Genomic DNA, 13,814 nt, shown 5'->3' with positions numbered 1-13,814 from the left:
CCAGGACTTTAGCGTGGCTCCGGCATGAAGCAAAAACTCTGGGCAAAGGTGATCTGGGCCCGATGCTTTACCAGACTTCAGATGTTGAAGGGCCACAGACAGTTCTGCAATGGTGAAATCCCCAGACAGGTTGGCGTCCGGTCCGTTGGCCTTCCGCAATGCTGACAGTTCTTTGGTCACGAGTCGTGATGATTCGCGAGTTGATGTCGAGAAGGTTCCATTTTTGACCAATTGCGAAGCTATGGCGTTTGCGGTAATGGGACATTTTGCTGGCGGAGTCGCCGACCTGCCAGCGAGTCGATTTATAGTACTCCATGCTTTCCGGCTGGAATGTGTGAAGTCAATGGACTCCACCGCTTCTGCCCAGCGATGTCGACGTTGCTCGTTGAGATGGGATAGCAATAAAGTGGCTGATGCGTCCGTCTCGGTACCCGGGGGTGCGGTAAGAAAGGCGCTGTAAAGGCGGTCGCATTCGCTGTCCCAACACGGCGTGTAGGTCTTTCGATAGCCTCGTGGGATGCATTTTTTAGCCGCTTCTATGAGAAGTTTACAGAATTCCTGGTACGCTTGATTTAAGTTGGTGTCGTTGGGTGTTGGAAGCATGTCCGTTTCATCGTTGGTGATCAGGGAAAAGCGTTTCCAGTCAGCCTTGCGAAAATTCCATCGCTTTACAGGCTTGCTAGTGACTGATGTTACGTATTTGCCTGTAGTGATCAGTGAAGGTCGATGTTGAGAGCGAGGAAATTTCGCTATCACGCGTCGCTCGGGAAGTGGCAAGCCACTGGCGGTTGCCGCAAATGCCAGGTCCGGGTTAGTTCCGGTGTTCCAGCGGGCAGAGTGGAAACTGCAGGCATCCTTTGGATGATGCAGTAGGGTGAGACCGGCGTTGCTGGCCCAGTTGACAAGTTGTTCTCCGTCTGTGTTGCTTGATTTGTACCCCCACGTTGTGTGCTGGCAGTTAAAGTCACCGGCGTAGATACATGGGGTTGGAAACACCGGGAAGGGCGAAGGTGACAATTGCGTTGGTGGCGGCTTGTACACATTCACGATGTGATTCCCGCAGACGTTGGTGCAGAGCCATTCGATCTCCGATGATGTTGGAGATTGGCTCTCATGCGTCCAGCTCAGGTTTTCTCGTACGAACGTGGCGAGGCCATGTGTTCTGCTGGGGATAAATCCCGCTAGCACAAAATCTGGAAGTGTTAGCTTGTCCGATGTTGTCCGATGTGTTTCCTGCAGTAGGATTATCGAGACTTTGTTGGCTTTGGCAAGCTGCTCGATGATGTTAAGCTTGCATGAAGTGAGTCCTTCCACATTTAGCTGCATGATGTTGAACTCAAGACTATTACTACAAGGGATTCCCCGTAGAGGTTTTCTCGGTTTTGACATCCTGCTTTGAGGACAGTTCCTCCTAGAATTTGAACGGTAGTCCTTATGACAGCATCTGTTCGGCATTAGAGGTCGTCTTTGCGCAGAGGACTTAATGCCTTAACAGGAGGGGCCACGTGTAGGCTGCTGTCATCCCTCCCAGCATATTCTCTGAGGTAGAGCTACTGACGCGGTGCCTCACAGGAGATCCAAAAGTGCTTAATTTTTAAAACGGTATATCTCAAAAAATGCTAACGGTTAGGGCTATTAGGGTCGGGGTAAGGTATTAGCATTTAAAATTCAATAAAACTAATAAAAAAATCAGTTACTAATGTAAAATTTTTAAACACTTGCATCCTAAACCAACCCTCTTTAGCCGCTAAATAAATAGTTCAGCTCTTTGCGCCACCTATCGAAAATTAAGCACTTTTGGACCTCCTAGGAGGCACCGCGTCAGTGAGCTACTACCATTCTCTGAAGTCAGCGTTTTCAACGTTGACAGCAATCAAAACAAAATACCGTTCCAGCTTTAAGCAACCTAGAAACAGCTTTAAGACCAGAATTAACAAATATTGAGCCACTGCTGGACTTGCTTGGTAGCAGAAAGCAGTCGCACCCATCACACGAAATAAATGTTTGCTTTTTTGTTTTTATTTCACGCTCGAAATAAGCCTGTAATAAATACAAGAAATGCATATTTTTGCACTGTTTATCATATTAACTATAAAGGGTCGCAGAGCCTTGGTTTAAGTGTATGCCAAAATGGAATGTTAACTGCTACATTTTGGTGTAGCTTATCGCAAAAGGAATGATGTCAGCAACCTATAAGGTGAACACAAGCGCTCAGTTCGCGGCTCGCTTCGTTCCGTCAAAAAACAGGAAATTCGGTAGCGCTCAATTGGTTTGCATTGCAATAGATGACTAATTCTGATGTTTTCTGCTTTACTACACAACCATTGTGCTCGAAAAGGCTTCTGCAACCGGCGTATGTATTGCGTAAGACAGCAAACCCGGTTAATACCTCTCATTACTTGTCATGATTAGTTTTATGCACATGGATTAGAATTGTAAGGGATTTGGATTCGGGAATGTCTAATTTGAATCAGGACCTATATTAACATTTGTAAAGTAATATCACGTTACGTAATCTGACTTTTGAGCCCAATTTGGGACACAACGGACCCGCTTACAACTCTCCAAATACGAAATAACCCTTCATAGTGTGGTTTGTTTCGGGCCGCAGCTATACTAAGGTCAAAACACACTGATGTAATATGAATTTTAAAACATGTAGATTTACGTTTTTGCCGAAAAACATTCCCGGGCAGCTTTGAACTATACTGCATAAGGCAGCAGAGTAACAAGACCATATAGTGCACACAACACCATTGCTATCATTCACAGGGTGGTATTACCATCGATATAACGTTCCGTTTTCTAAACCGGGGTTCGCGTTCCCTTATTTCAGTTGCTAAACGTTACCATGTTTCCCTAAACGGTATTTGTGCACAAAGACAAAAATGCCAGAAGGTTCGCATGCTGGCAGAAGCATTGCAGTAAACAGAATGGTTTGTGTTGTGAAAAGGATGAATAATCTGATATTTCCGTCCATAGTGTTTACCTGGAACGGCTTCATCAGTAGCTAGAACCATAGCAGAAAACAGGATATTCAAAGCTTGGGTTGCTCGTGTAGCAATATATGATTAGGCTTGATATAATTCCACCGTGTTGTTTGGTATAAACTCGAAACCTCGAAAGCCGTATGCATTAAACTACAAAACTGACTGACGTATTCCAGTCGTTTATCTCGAAAATGCCATCCCAATTGCTATTAGATTTGTTGGAGTTTTTGAATCCAGCCAAATGAGCTATTCGCCTGTTTTACTCTGCGTGTGATTGAACAAAATTCTTTTGAATTTAAATTGATTAGGAAATTTTTCTCACATTTTTTTAGCCCAGAGCGCAGTTTAAAAATAACCATATCGTTGGTATGGTAATCAAAGCCTTAGTGCAAAACAATCCATGCCAAACCGACAAATGACTAATCCAAACGCATCCTCTATCCCTTCTGCCTTTGCGAAACACTGTTAATGTAACATAAAGCATACAGATCCCAATAAAGGGTGTTCATTAGGCTACTACCTGAGGTCGTTTACAGAATAGTCGGATCTTAATTTTGTTGGGTCTCAATCATTTAGCAAGTAGTTTTACGATGGATTTTACAGCGTGGGGTCATTTGTTTTTTGTGCTGGTTTTCCTGACAATAGGTCAAGGTAAGAGTAAAATTAATTTGTTTCATAAAACGTGTGGTATCTATTTTACGTCGATTTCAGTTGATGGATTTTGTGGAGCTGCTCCACGTGACACCAGCGGTGGCGGACAAATTGTAATTGACGCCAATTGCAATTTTGCTTCAGTAATAATCTCAAGTATGTTTCGTACGTCCATTTATCTGGCTAACGGCTTCATTGGGGACCAATGCCAGGTAAACATAGATACTGCATTTGAAATTAAGTAATGCGTATTTGTTTGTTAAAAAAAACATCTTAAATCCTGATAAATTGATTCTTTCCCTGTTCTATTATCATTCTTGCAATAATTTCCAAGTTTTGGTGATTATATCACAAGTTGGGGAATGTTTATTTTCGGGTCAAAATCAGTTGACAATCTAGTAAGGAACAATTTAATGCTTATTTCATTGAAAAAGAATTTAGCCTTTTCTAATTCTAATGTCTTCTATTACCCTTTGAAGATGCTTTTCAACGAAATAAGTTTGTTTCTTTATTAACTTGTAAGCTTAAAATTAGGACAAAATGTATTGTAAAACCTTACGGAAATGCATTTCAAAGTATGTGACTTTATTGGCTTTCTTCGGCATAAAAGGTCGGACAATTTTTGCCGATATTGAATGTTTTAAATTTGTTATCTTTTAATTTTATTTTGCCTGAACAGGTTTTTGACGGAATGGATGACACTGCAACGTTGCTTGGCACTTTTATTAACGTTGGTACAGAGACCGGTGGTGTGCGTTCATCAGGTTTCAACTTATTTCTTACCTGCATCAACACTGCTGCTTTTCCATTAGATTGGAGACACCAAGCATGTATGACCTACAAAAACGCGCATTTTTTACAGTTTTTTAATTGAACAGAATTTGCACATTTTTAGAATCTAAAGACGTATGTTTGGGTACGGATAATTTTTTCATCTTTAAATAAAAATAAACTTTGATTTGGCAATTGCCATGCGAAAAAATCAGGTTTTGCTTAACGTTCTGAAACTAGCGGTCCTGTAATATAAACTAAGATAAGTTCAACTTCGCAACTTGTTTGTAGCGACGGAAGATTGTGGGGAAACGTACAATGAAGATTTTACTAGAATTGAAAGAGGCCCACCACTAACACCCGGCTTATTTTGCGTTTGGAAGTTTGAGGCTGAGGTCGGATGTACTTTTCAGTTCAACCTGGACATGGTCTTTTCAGCGGCAGACTATCTTTTCGTAAGGGATATCTTGCTTAGAATTGTGTTACGAAGGCCGATGGTTCCGAACTTTTTTATTATCGTTACTACAATCTACAAACTAAGACGTCACTGGAGGATGACGTCACGAAAATAACAAATAGAAAATTACCTCTAAAAATACAAATTGCTCTTTATAAGTAATTAATCCCCGGTTACGAACCACTCCGACAAACGGATGGATAATTCAACAAGTTTTAGTAATTAAACTGTGTTAACATTCACCATTTCATGTATTTATAAAACGATCCTATTTCAGATACATTCACGTTATTCAATGTAAATAGCTCCTGACCTTTTAGATAAACTGGGATGAGGATGCTTTGGGTAAAACTGGGTCCCAAACAAGGTATGGAACCTATAACGGGGCGTTTAATTTTTCCCAATCCTGGGTCATTGGAGGTGACAAAGTACAACTTATGTATGCTAGCAAAAGTCAACCGGGGGCTTCTAACACTTACCTTCATGTTGACGTGGAGAGAAGTAAGTGTGATCTGACTGTTGTTTCGTTATGTGTGCAACAAATACAAATTCTTCATATACGTCTGCCGTCAAAATACGTCTGCCGTGCAACAAATACAAATTCATCATATACGTCTGCCGTCAAATCGCCACGATGTCATGTTGATGCTTGTGTAAAATATGTAGGACTGCGCAACGCTTATTATCTGTTGTTGATTTGCAGCTTGTCCACCACCTCCCCCTCCCCCTCCTCCTGCCCAAATTGAATGTGGAGAAACAACGGTTATCAAGTAAGCAGATTTTGAGTGTGTTTTGAACAACGTTGTGCAGTTGTTTTGCCAAATGCCAATAGTCTGATGTCAATATGTTGTTAGTTAAAACTACATCAGGTTTTCTTGTTGTGCTTCCGTGCAACCAAATCACCTAAACATTGTTAGGAGTCCATCTAAAAAATAAAAATTGTTACCAATGTGACATCGTTGCTTAATCAATCTACCTTGTACAAAATCAACGCTTTGCTTAAAAAATTCGGAAAACCGAATATTCGGTACATTTCTACTTTAAGTACAGTTGCATGTCTCGTGTGAAACGTTGCCAGTTTTTCTGTAGTGTTAACAATGCAATTTAGAGTGGCGTGAGAGAATTATCTTTCTTTTTTGCACATAAACCTTGTTTTGTATTATAGCCTTGACGAAAAGAATCTAAACAAGTTGAACGCCGAAGAATTTGACATCTTGTACATCGCGCCCAACGAGAATGTTAAGCCTGAAGACGTTGATCCGAGTTGTGTGACAAATACTCAACATCCATATTTTGTTTTCAACATTACTCAATGCGTCCCAGTAGCATCGGTAAGTCGTGTTGGTTTAAACCTTAAAAACAAAGAAATGTGCTTTCAAAAAAATAAATTATTTGAAATCTACAAAAAATTAAGTAAATTGGTTAAAACCATAAAACTTTTTAAACATTCAAAAGTTGTTACCCTACTGTGACCTACATGTCAATAAACAGAAACAGAAGCATCGAAAACATCAACTTTCTCGCCATGTGCCAAATTACACTTTCAGACCCGGATTTTTCGAAAACAAATTGATACTGTTAGTCTGTACATTTATTAGTGGTGTTGCGCTGTCTTTTAATTGGTAGAGGGCGTGACTCTATGCGCCCAGACAGCACAGCAGGGGTGATCGCTTAAATTCCTAGAACGGTTCTCAACGCGCCTTTCCTCGCGCTCAACAACTCCAAGGCACCAAGAGCCAAAATAACGAATTCTTTTATTAAGGCAATTCAGGACAGAGACGGTGCTCAAGGGTTCAGCAGCAAGACGAGCACAAAGGCAAATGCGGTTTCTGCAAATATGCACTAATTTAGTTAAGGAAACAGACGAGAAATTATCAGTACAGTTGACTCTTACCGAACTATTATAGGACCAGAGTCACAGTAACATTCAAAGCGATCAGGAGATTTTAGGTTCTGCAAATACAGCATCAAATTCAATAAACATCACCAAAACAGATTAGTAACGAACTGCGAGACTTTAAGCAACAAGGCTTACCGGAAAAATACAGTTATTTACAGCAAACAGCAAGTTGGCTGACGACGGTGGGATCCGTGGGCCAGAAATGCACAAATTACACATTGGACGACCGGCAACAGTTCAGTTAGCACAAATTTCCTATTCGTTAGCAAAGAAACAAACATAACCGGTCAATTAGATAAAGCATGCTGCCTCTATAACATCCAGTCGCTAATAAACACGAGGCAGTCACGCTTACAAGTTGGGACTTCAGTAAAACAATGCCAAGGTTGTGACATCATAAGCACCAAATGTGTGACAGACAATGTCACCAGGTTGCACAACATTGCGCCATACAAGTGAGTTAAGCCTACTGGCGGGAAACATAGAAAACATAATAATATGTACGATGGCGATGTAACACTCCCCCACAAAATGCGGGACACATTTTCAAACACAACATCGCCAATCGCGCGCGCATCGCAATGCGGCAAAAACAACGTCGGACAGTCCTCAACACCAGCGCACCGCACAGTCAACTCGGCGTTCATCCCAGAAGTCTGGGCTGCAATCACTCGGAGGGGCTGATGCCGAACTCTCATCAGAATCAATAATGTGGTCAAGTCCTTTAACCGGACACCGGAGCGTACCGCCGCTCGCCAGTGCGAGCTCGATATTAACTCCTCGAAATCCACCAGGATTGGCACGAAAGATTAGCTTCTCACTGAAGTGGCAACGGGAATCATCGATCAGTGGAACAATGTCGTCATCACGAGACGATCGCAGATCACACAACCAGGACCCAAACATGGGCACTTTCATCCCATGAGGCGTCGGAGAGCAGCATGAATTTCCATCAGGCCATAAATGAAAACAAATTCTGTCAACATTCGGAGGCTCCATAGCACAACCCAAGTGAGGACCCAGCACTTCAGCATTATCAGGACAGACCTTTGGGCTCCTAGCACAACAGTTAAGCCGCCTGTCTAGCTTGTTCTCACTCGAATTCAAATTGAACGGCAAACACAAAAATTGCCCGGGAGTAGAAACCTCTTCAGCACGACCCTTGGAATTGTAAGTCTGCATCGTATCAACATCCTTTTCACAGAAACCTTCGCTGTGTAAACTGACGAGACGCTTGCCAGCCATCGAGCGGCCAGCCTGCAGCGTTTCTGCACGAACCTTCCGTGACAACGGAAGTTTTGAACGTTTATCGCGGTGCTTGACAGACCTTTTTGTTGAATCCAGAGTGATTCGCTCCTTGCCAAATGTAGGCGCACCGTGAACTGGTTTCCTGTCGCTATATTTGCCTTTCCTTTCCTGTTGGTACATAACCTTGGCCACTCTCATGCATCGGACGTCGGTCTTGTTCGTAGCGGACGAACTAACTTCGGGACCAAAAAGTGACCACCCAAGGGGTGTCTTTACAGCACACGGACCTTGTGGACCCGAGCACGTACTCAGGACGTTAAAGGCAGATGGAACGTCAGCGCCAATGAGGATGGTGACCGTTCCTCCTTTCAAACAGGGCAGGCTGCAACCTTGAAGATGTGAAAACTCGTGAAGAACACTCGGTGCTGGATTACAATTCGGCGAAACAGGAATTTCGTCAATGGACAAAACCTCTTTCAACTTTAGAGGTTCTCCACCTTCAAACGGCGTGACAGTTAAGGACACCGTGGAACCTTGATACACTCGGGATTTGTCGGTGAGTGTACTCAAGCAGATTTTTCGACCTTTACGCTGCAAGCCGAGTTTGTCAATCAGTCGTTGTTCACAAAATGTAGAAGTAGAGCCTTGGTCAAGAAAGGCATATGTGTGTACCTCAATCCCGTTATGTCTGACCTTTACCGCCACGATATTGAGGTAGACCCCGCAGTTATTGTCGGACGCATTCGTCGTTACCATGGCAGAATTTCTCGAATTTTTGAAAGCTGGCCTTCTCTTGAAGGTTCCATGCAGCTTCGTGTGATGAAAGTTACCAGCGCAACCCTCAACGGAGCACGATTTCCGAATCGGACATTTTCGACAACGATGACCCGAACAAAGACATTTGAAACAAAGGCTATTTGAGCGCACAAACTCACGACGCCTGAGCAGTGTCATTTTGTCGAATTCCGGGCACACGGACAATTCATGTGACTGCTTGCAACAGACACACGAAACAAGAATTGGCGAATTCTTAGAACGTGCCCTGTCGAACTTCGATAATGAGATGCTGTATGCCGCGGCCCTTGAACCTTTCCTTGTTTCAATTCGCGGTTTATCGCGCACGGCCTCGTAGACCACTTCTGTTCCAAACAGCGAATTGGCCACACGAGCGCACCGCACAACGAAACTTGTAAACGCAAGGTATCCAGCTTGTCTCCCGGTCTCGTCAAGCACTTGGAAAGATCGTTCCACCCATTCCCTTTGAAGATCAAATGGAAGTTTCCAGATCAATTGCTTCAACATATCCAGTGAATTCAAACTCGCGTACTCTTGGATGTCTTCCAGAGAGCTACGGCATCTTAGAAGCAGATCAGAAAACTCCATCAGTTCCTTTGGTCGATCGGGTCTAACGGGCGGGAAAAGCCTTAAGCGACGTTCGCAGGCATTGGCAACAATGTGTGGCTGACCATAATCATAATACAGTCGGGAACGCGCCTTTGAATACCCAGAGACTGTATCCTTGCTGTACATTTCGAGTTTGTCAGCAACAGAATCTTCACAGTATTGAAGCAAGCAAACAAGTCGCGATTCTTCAGATTTTGTTCTGCGATGAACATGCGACTCAATGGCACGAACAAACGACCAGTAGTTCAACGGATCGCCGTCGAACTTCTTGATGGCCGGCTGAGGCAGGACTATTTGCTGTTGTACGAAATCAGTGTCAGGTACACATTTAAGCGGGGTAGAAGCACGCGGTTTGTTCATGTATGGAGGATAGGAGTCGCAACAGGTGCGTGACCTATCGATAGGTGGACCGACAGAAGGAGCAAGAACTGGCTTTGCATCCATCTTCGGAACATGCGGCAGTGACATCTTTACATGTTTCGTCGGAGTCTTGATCACAGCGGGTGATCTAGTTGTTACGTATGCTGGCTCTCTAGAACAGTTTCCAAGAGAAACGACAGGTTTGGCTTCGAGGGCGACCTGCTGCTGCTCAATAGCAGCTTGATGCTCGACTTGTTGCTTCTTCAGTGCTACATCTTCGTAAACTTGCTTTCGCAACAAGCGAGCCACGCGCAGCCGCACCCGAGCAGCCCTTCGGCAACTTTCCGTCGAACCAGACGTTCGAATACTTGCGGAACCGTGATTGGAGCTGGACGAGTAGCTTGTACGAGTTTCGTGGTCACCCTTAGATTTCTCGACGTTTACTATCCATTCTTGTACACGGAAATCGAGTTCACGTTTAGCCTGTTGGCATTCTTTTCGCGCTTGAGATATGGTTTCGTTATCATTAGCAAAGGTGGCGTACGCGGCAATAAGATTGTTGAAGATGGTTTCAACCAACGGAATATACCCTTTCACGAGATCAACATTTCTGGCCTTCAGCATTAATTCCTTACATTGCCAACAAGCTTGTTTCCAGGCGTACGCGCAGCTGGAAACCTTGTCCCCTCCATGGGCATCAGCAATGGAAAAGAAATCAAGCGAAGGAGTGACGGATTTACCAGTTTCCATTGCAGAGATTTTCAAGCTTGATTCTATTGAATAAGATATGATCTTACAAGTGTCCAAAGGTTCTGAAACGTCCTTCAGTTCGAAACGTCCTTTAGTTCGAAACTATGTTGCGCTGTCTTTTAATTGGTAGAGGGCGTGACTCTATGCGCCCAGACAGCACAGCAGGGGTGATCGCTTAAATTCCTAGAACGGTTCTCAACGCGCCTTTCCTCGCGCTCAACAACTCCAAGGCACCAAGAGCCAAAATAACGAATTCTTTTATTAAGGCAATTCAGGACAGAGACGGTGCTCAAGGGTTCAGCAGCAAGACGAGCACAAAGGCAAATGCGGTTTCTGCAAATATGCACTAATTTAGTTAAGGAAACAGACGAGAAATTATCAGTACAGTTGACTCTTACCGAACTATTATAGGACCAGAGTCACAGTAACATTCAAAGCGATCAGGAGATTTTAGGTTCTGCAAATACAGCATCAAATTCAATAAACATCACCAAAACAGATTAGTAACGAACTGCGAGACTTTAAGCAACAAGGCTTACCGGAAAAATACAGTTATTTACAGCAAACAGCAAGTTGGCTGACGACGGTGGGATCCGTGGGCCAGAAATGCACAAATTACACATTGGACGACCGGCAACAGTTCAGTTAGCACAAATTTCCTATTCGTTAGCAAAGAAACAAACATAACCGGTCAATTAGATAAAGCATGCTGCCTCTATAACATCCAGTCGCTAATAAACACGAGGCAGTCACGCTTACAAGTTGGGACTTCAGTAAAACAATGCCAAGGTTGTGACATCATAAGCACCAAATGTGTGACAGACAATGTCACCAGGTTGCACAACATTGCGCCATACAAGTGAGTTAAGCCTACTGGCGGGAAACATAGAAAACATAATAATATGTACGATGGCGATGTAACAAGTGGCATGTTTTGCGGGCGGGAATTTATTACATTTAGCTTGCTAGTTTAATGCACCGTAGCCTAATTAACCTACATCTAGGAATCTGACGGTCTGATCAAACTAACGTACATCGTATGGAATCAAAAACGTCTTGATCCATCGGCTTCCGTTCAACGCTACAAGATCTACTGTCTCAACTTGACCTGTGTGTTTGATGCCAATGTTACAGTCAGCTCATCCGAAATCAATCCCGAGATAATGTAAATATCACACAATATCACGTTAGCTGAAATGCAATTTTACCCTCACTTCTAGGTTTTATTACAGTTGTAGCTGCTATGCACATTATTAACCACACTTTTGCTCCTAATTCAGTGGGTCTTGTGTTTATGCAGGAAAATTGGATTTGACACGGATCCAGCAGAAGGAGAATTTCAGGTGTCATTAGATTTGTACAGCGACGATTCACTTGAAGAATCACTAAGCGACGGCGACACAGTTATGGTTTCTGACTACGTTTTCGCCAAAGTGGAACTTTCTGATCTCCCTGATTCCGCCGACAACTTTCAAGTGGATGTAAGTTCTCATTTCGTTGTTTTAACGTTTGCGACATAAATTAGGTCGAGTGCAAAGTCAAGCCCGCGTCAGACTCGATTAGCGCTATCGAACTTACAACTTTGCATCGGAGCACGCTAAATAAACGTTGTAAGGTGTAGTGGGTCTGCCAATACAACGACGTAACATAATTTCTTCATTGCCTGTTTGTAGCTTAGTTATAAAATTGTAATGATAGAAATCTTGTTTTGATTGCTGCAGATGACGTCATGTTGGGCTACAGAGGGAATGGAACCAACTTCTACCCCAATATATCCCATCATCACCGCCAGGTATCTTTTTTTATTTGTGTTTATCTTCATCAAAGTGAAATCACATACATCGTAAGGTCACCTAGGTCTGCATGAAAACAATGCAAATAATTTATTTTAGCAATATTCCTGTCAACTTTTCAGATGGCAACAAAGTTTGGGGGGACCAAATTTTTTTATTTAAACGCATCGTTTTCACATTCTCATAGCATTTATTAGACCAATTTAAAATTTAATTCTGCTCAAAAAGAAAAGAGCAATCAACAACGTTGTGTTTTTTTGTTATTCAGCTGCCCTGCATCAAACCCATACGATCCTGCCAATGCAATTGTGGTGATGAGAAACAGTCACCCAATCTACGGAAAGTTCAAATTTCGTTCCTTTGTGTGGACCAACGTCACTGAACAAGAATTGTACGTGCACTGTGACGTCACCATATGTGATACTGACGCAGGACTTTGCCCGGATGAGGTAAGCGATAACGTCATACTGATGAGCATCGAAAAATATTCATTTTTATTTGGAACAACTAACTACAAAAGCTGTCTTTTGTAAGTGGTAGAAATATCTGCTTTCGGCATGTCAACTTATAACGCTAAATATTACTTAAATCCGAAAAAAAAACGTGTTTGGGCTAATCAATTAAGTGACCAACGCGTTTAGTCAGGAAAACTGATTGCCTTTCGTTCATTTCAGTGTGACAAAAAGCGTCGCCGTCGTCGCGAGATAACAACCGCTGGAAATAAACAACTGCTTTCTGCTGGTCCAATCATCATCTCCTCTCAACACACCAACTCCGAGCTCCAGAAGGAAAATGATGGGAAAAGGGTACAATACGTTGATATTGAGGAAATGCTACGATCCATTCAAGATTCCCACGACCAGGAAATGTATGCTTTCCTTGGAGTTGTACTGGTCGTTCTCGTGTGTGGTGTTGTGTATCGTTTCGCGTTAAACTAGCGAAATGTGCCGAAGAACAAAACTAAGTTACTGCTAGTTTTCTTAGTTAATTTCCATGCCGTAAAAGAAAATTGAAAAGAAACCCAGGCAACTAAATTGTTTTCAAATGATAAAAAATGATTTTTTGCCCTCGCTGCCTTGCCGATCTTAAGCCGTCAATCTATGACCTCTTCCGCGATATTCTTTTGCTGTTCATTTGTTGACATTTGGTTCGTTCTTCTTAAACTTTGTGTGCTTGTTCATCAGTGAAACCTATATTCTTTCTGCTGCTTATATACGGTAATAAACATAGGATTGTGTATGGTTAACTTGCCAATTATCCTGTCAAGCGAACACTTCCTACAAGTCTTTCAATTTTTTCAAGGCGTTGGAACGCAGGACGTTCCCGGGGCTTAATTCCGATCAAGGTTTTTTTGACTGTACATAAGGTTGGGCGCGACAATTCGACAGAGTTCTTGTCCCAAAGTGTTCATTCAAAGATGAATATAACTCAAACTCCTTTAATAAAGTACTTCATGCATATATATGTTAACCTCGCATGGTTAGTGTCGA

At 42.7% G+C, this 13,814-nt stretch overlaps 3 protein-coding genes across 4 annotated transcripts; 1 reads left to right on the top strand and 2 right to left on the bottom strand.

Annotated features, from left to right (window-relative positions):
- Positions 1-3,351: 3,351 nt before the first annotated feature.
- LOC145212950 (uncharacterized) lies at positions 3,352-13,549 on the top strand. The gene is made up of 12 exons (XM_080081197.1): positions 3,352-3,641; positions 3,702-3,853; positions 4,321-4,471; positions 4,704-4,867; positions 5,190-5,370; positions 5,573-5,639; positions 6,035-6,200; positions 11,536-11,696; positions 11,832-12,012; positions 12,253-12,323; positions 12,593-12,773; positions 12,999-13,549. Exons 1-12 carry the CDS (start codon positions 3,581-3,583, stop codon positions 13,260-13,262), a joined length of 1,800 nt encoding a protein of 599 aa, XP_079937323.1. The 5' UTR covers positions 3,352-3,580; the 3' UTR covers positions 13,263-13,549.
- LOC145214898 (uncharacterized) lies at positions 6,476-10,594 on the bottom strand. 2 transcript variants are annotated; one of them, XM_080083516.1, is made up of 2 exons: positions 6,764-10,594; positions 6,476-6,698 (listed from the first exon to the last, which is right to left on the bottom strand). In XM_080083516.1, exon 1 carries the CDS (start codon positions 10,529-10,531, stop codon positions 7,379-7,381), a length of 3,153 nt encoding a protein of 1,050 aa, XP_079939642.1. In that variant the 5' UTR covers positions 10,532-10,594; the 3' UTR covers positions 6,476-6,698; positions 6,764-7,378. The 2 variants fall into 2 exon arrangements, with proteins under 2 accessions (XP_079939642.1, XP_079939640.1); XM_080083514.1 differs by lacking the exon at positions 6,476-6,698 and having other exon boundaries at positions 6,734-6,822; positions 6,905-10,594.
- Positions 10,589-11,448, bottom strand: LOC145214899 (uncharacterized). Its single transcript, XM_080083517.1, has 3 exons — positions 11,071-11,448; positions 10,930-10,988; positions 10,589-10,864 (listed from the first exon to the last, which is right to left on the bottom strand). The coding sequence occupies exons 1-3, from the start codon at positions 11,152-11,154 to the stop codon at positions 10,651-10,653; spliced, it is 357 nt and encodes a 118-aa protein (XP_079939643.1). The 5' UTR covers positions 11,155-11,448; the 3' UTR covers positions 10,589-10,650.
- Positions 13,550-13,814: the final 265 nt, after the last annotated feature.

The sequence above is a fragment of the Phallusia mammillata genome, chromosome 2 (genome assembly GCF_965637545.1).
Source record: "Phallusia mammillata chromosome 2, kaPhaMamm4.hap1.1, whole genome shotgun sequence".
NCBI classification, from domain to species: domain Eukaryota; kingdom Metazoa; phylum Chordata; class Ascidiacea; order Phlebobranchia; family Ascidiidae; genus Phallusia; species Phallusia mammillata.
Note: the sequence above shows the minus strand (reverse complement) of the source record. Positions and strands in the feature narration are given on the sequence as shown.

Coding starts and splice junctions, on each gene's coding strand:
- LOC145214899 (XM_080083517.1), bottom strand. CDS start 11,154: ATGTGTAATTTGTGCATTTCTGGCCCACGGATCCCACCGTCGTCAGCC. Junction 10,989..11,070: donor TAAATAACTGTATTTTTCCG/GTAAGCCTTGTT, acceptor CTGTATTTGCAG/AACCTAAAATCTCCTGATCG. Junction 10,865..10,929: donor TCTGGTCCTATAATAGTTCG/GTAAGAGTCAAC, acceptor GCATATTTGCAG/AAACCGCATTTGCCTTTGTG.
- LOC145214898 (XM_080083516.1), bottom strand. CDS start 10,531: ATGGAAACTGGTAAATCCGTCACTCCTTCGCTTGATTTCTTTTCCATT.
- LOC145212950 (XM_080081197.1), top strand. CDS start 3,581: ATGGATTTTACAGCGTGGGGTCATTTGTTTTTTGTGCTGGTTTTCCTG. Junction 12,324..12,592: donor TATCCCATCATCACCGCCAG/GTATCTTTTTTT, acceptor TTTGTTATTCAG/CTGCCCTGCATCAAACCCAT. Junction 12,774..12,998: donor CAGGACTTTGCCCGGATGAG/GTAAGCGATAAC, acceptor CGTTCATTTCAG/TGTGACAAAAAGCGTCGCCG.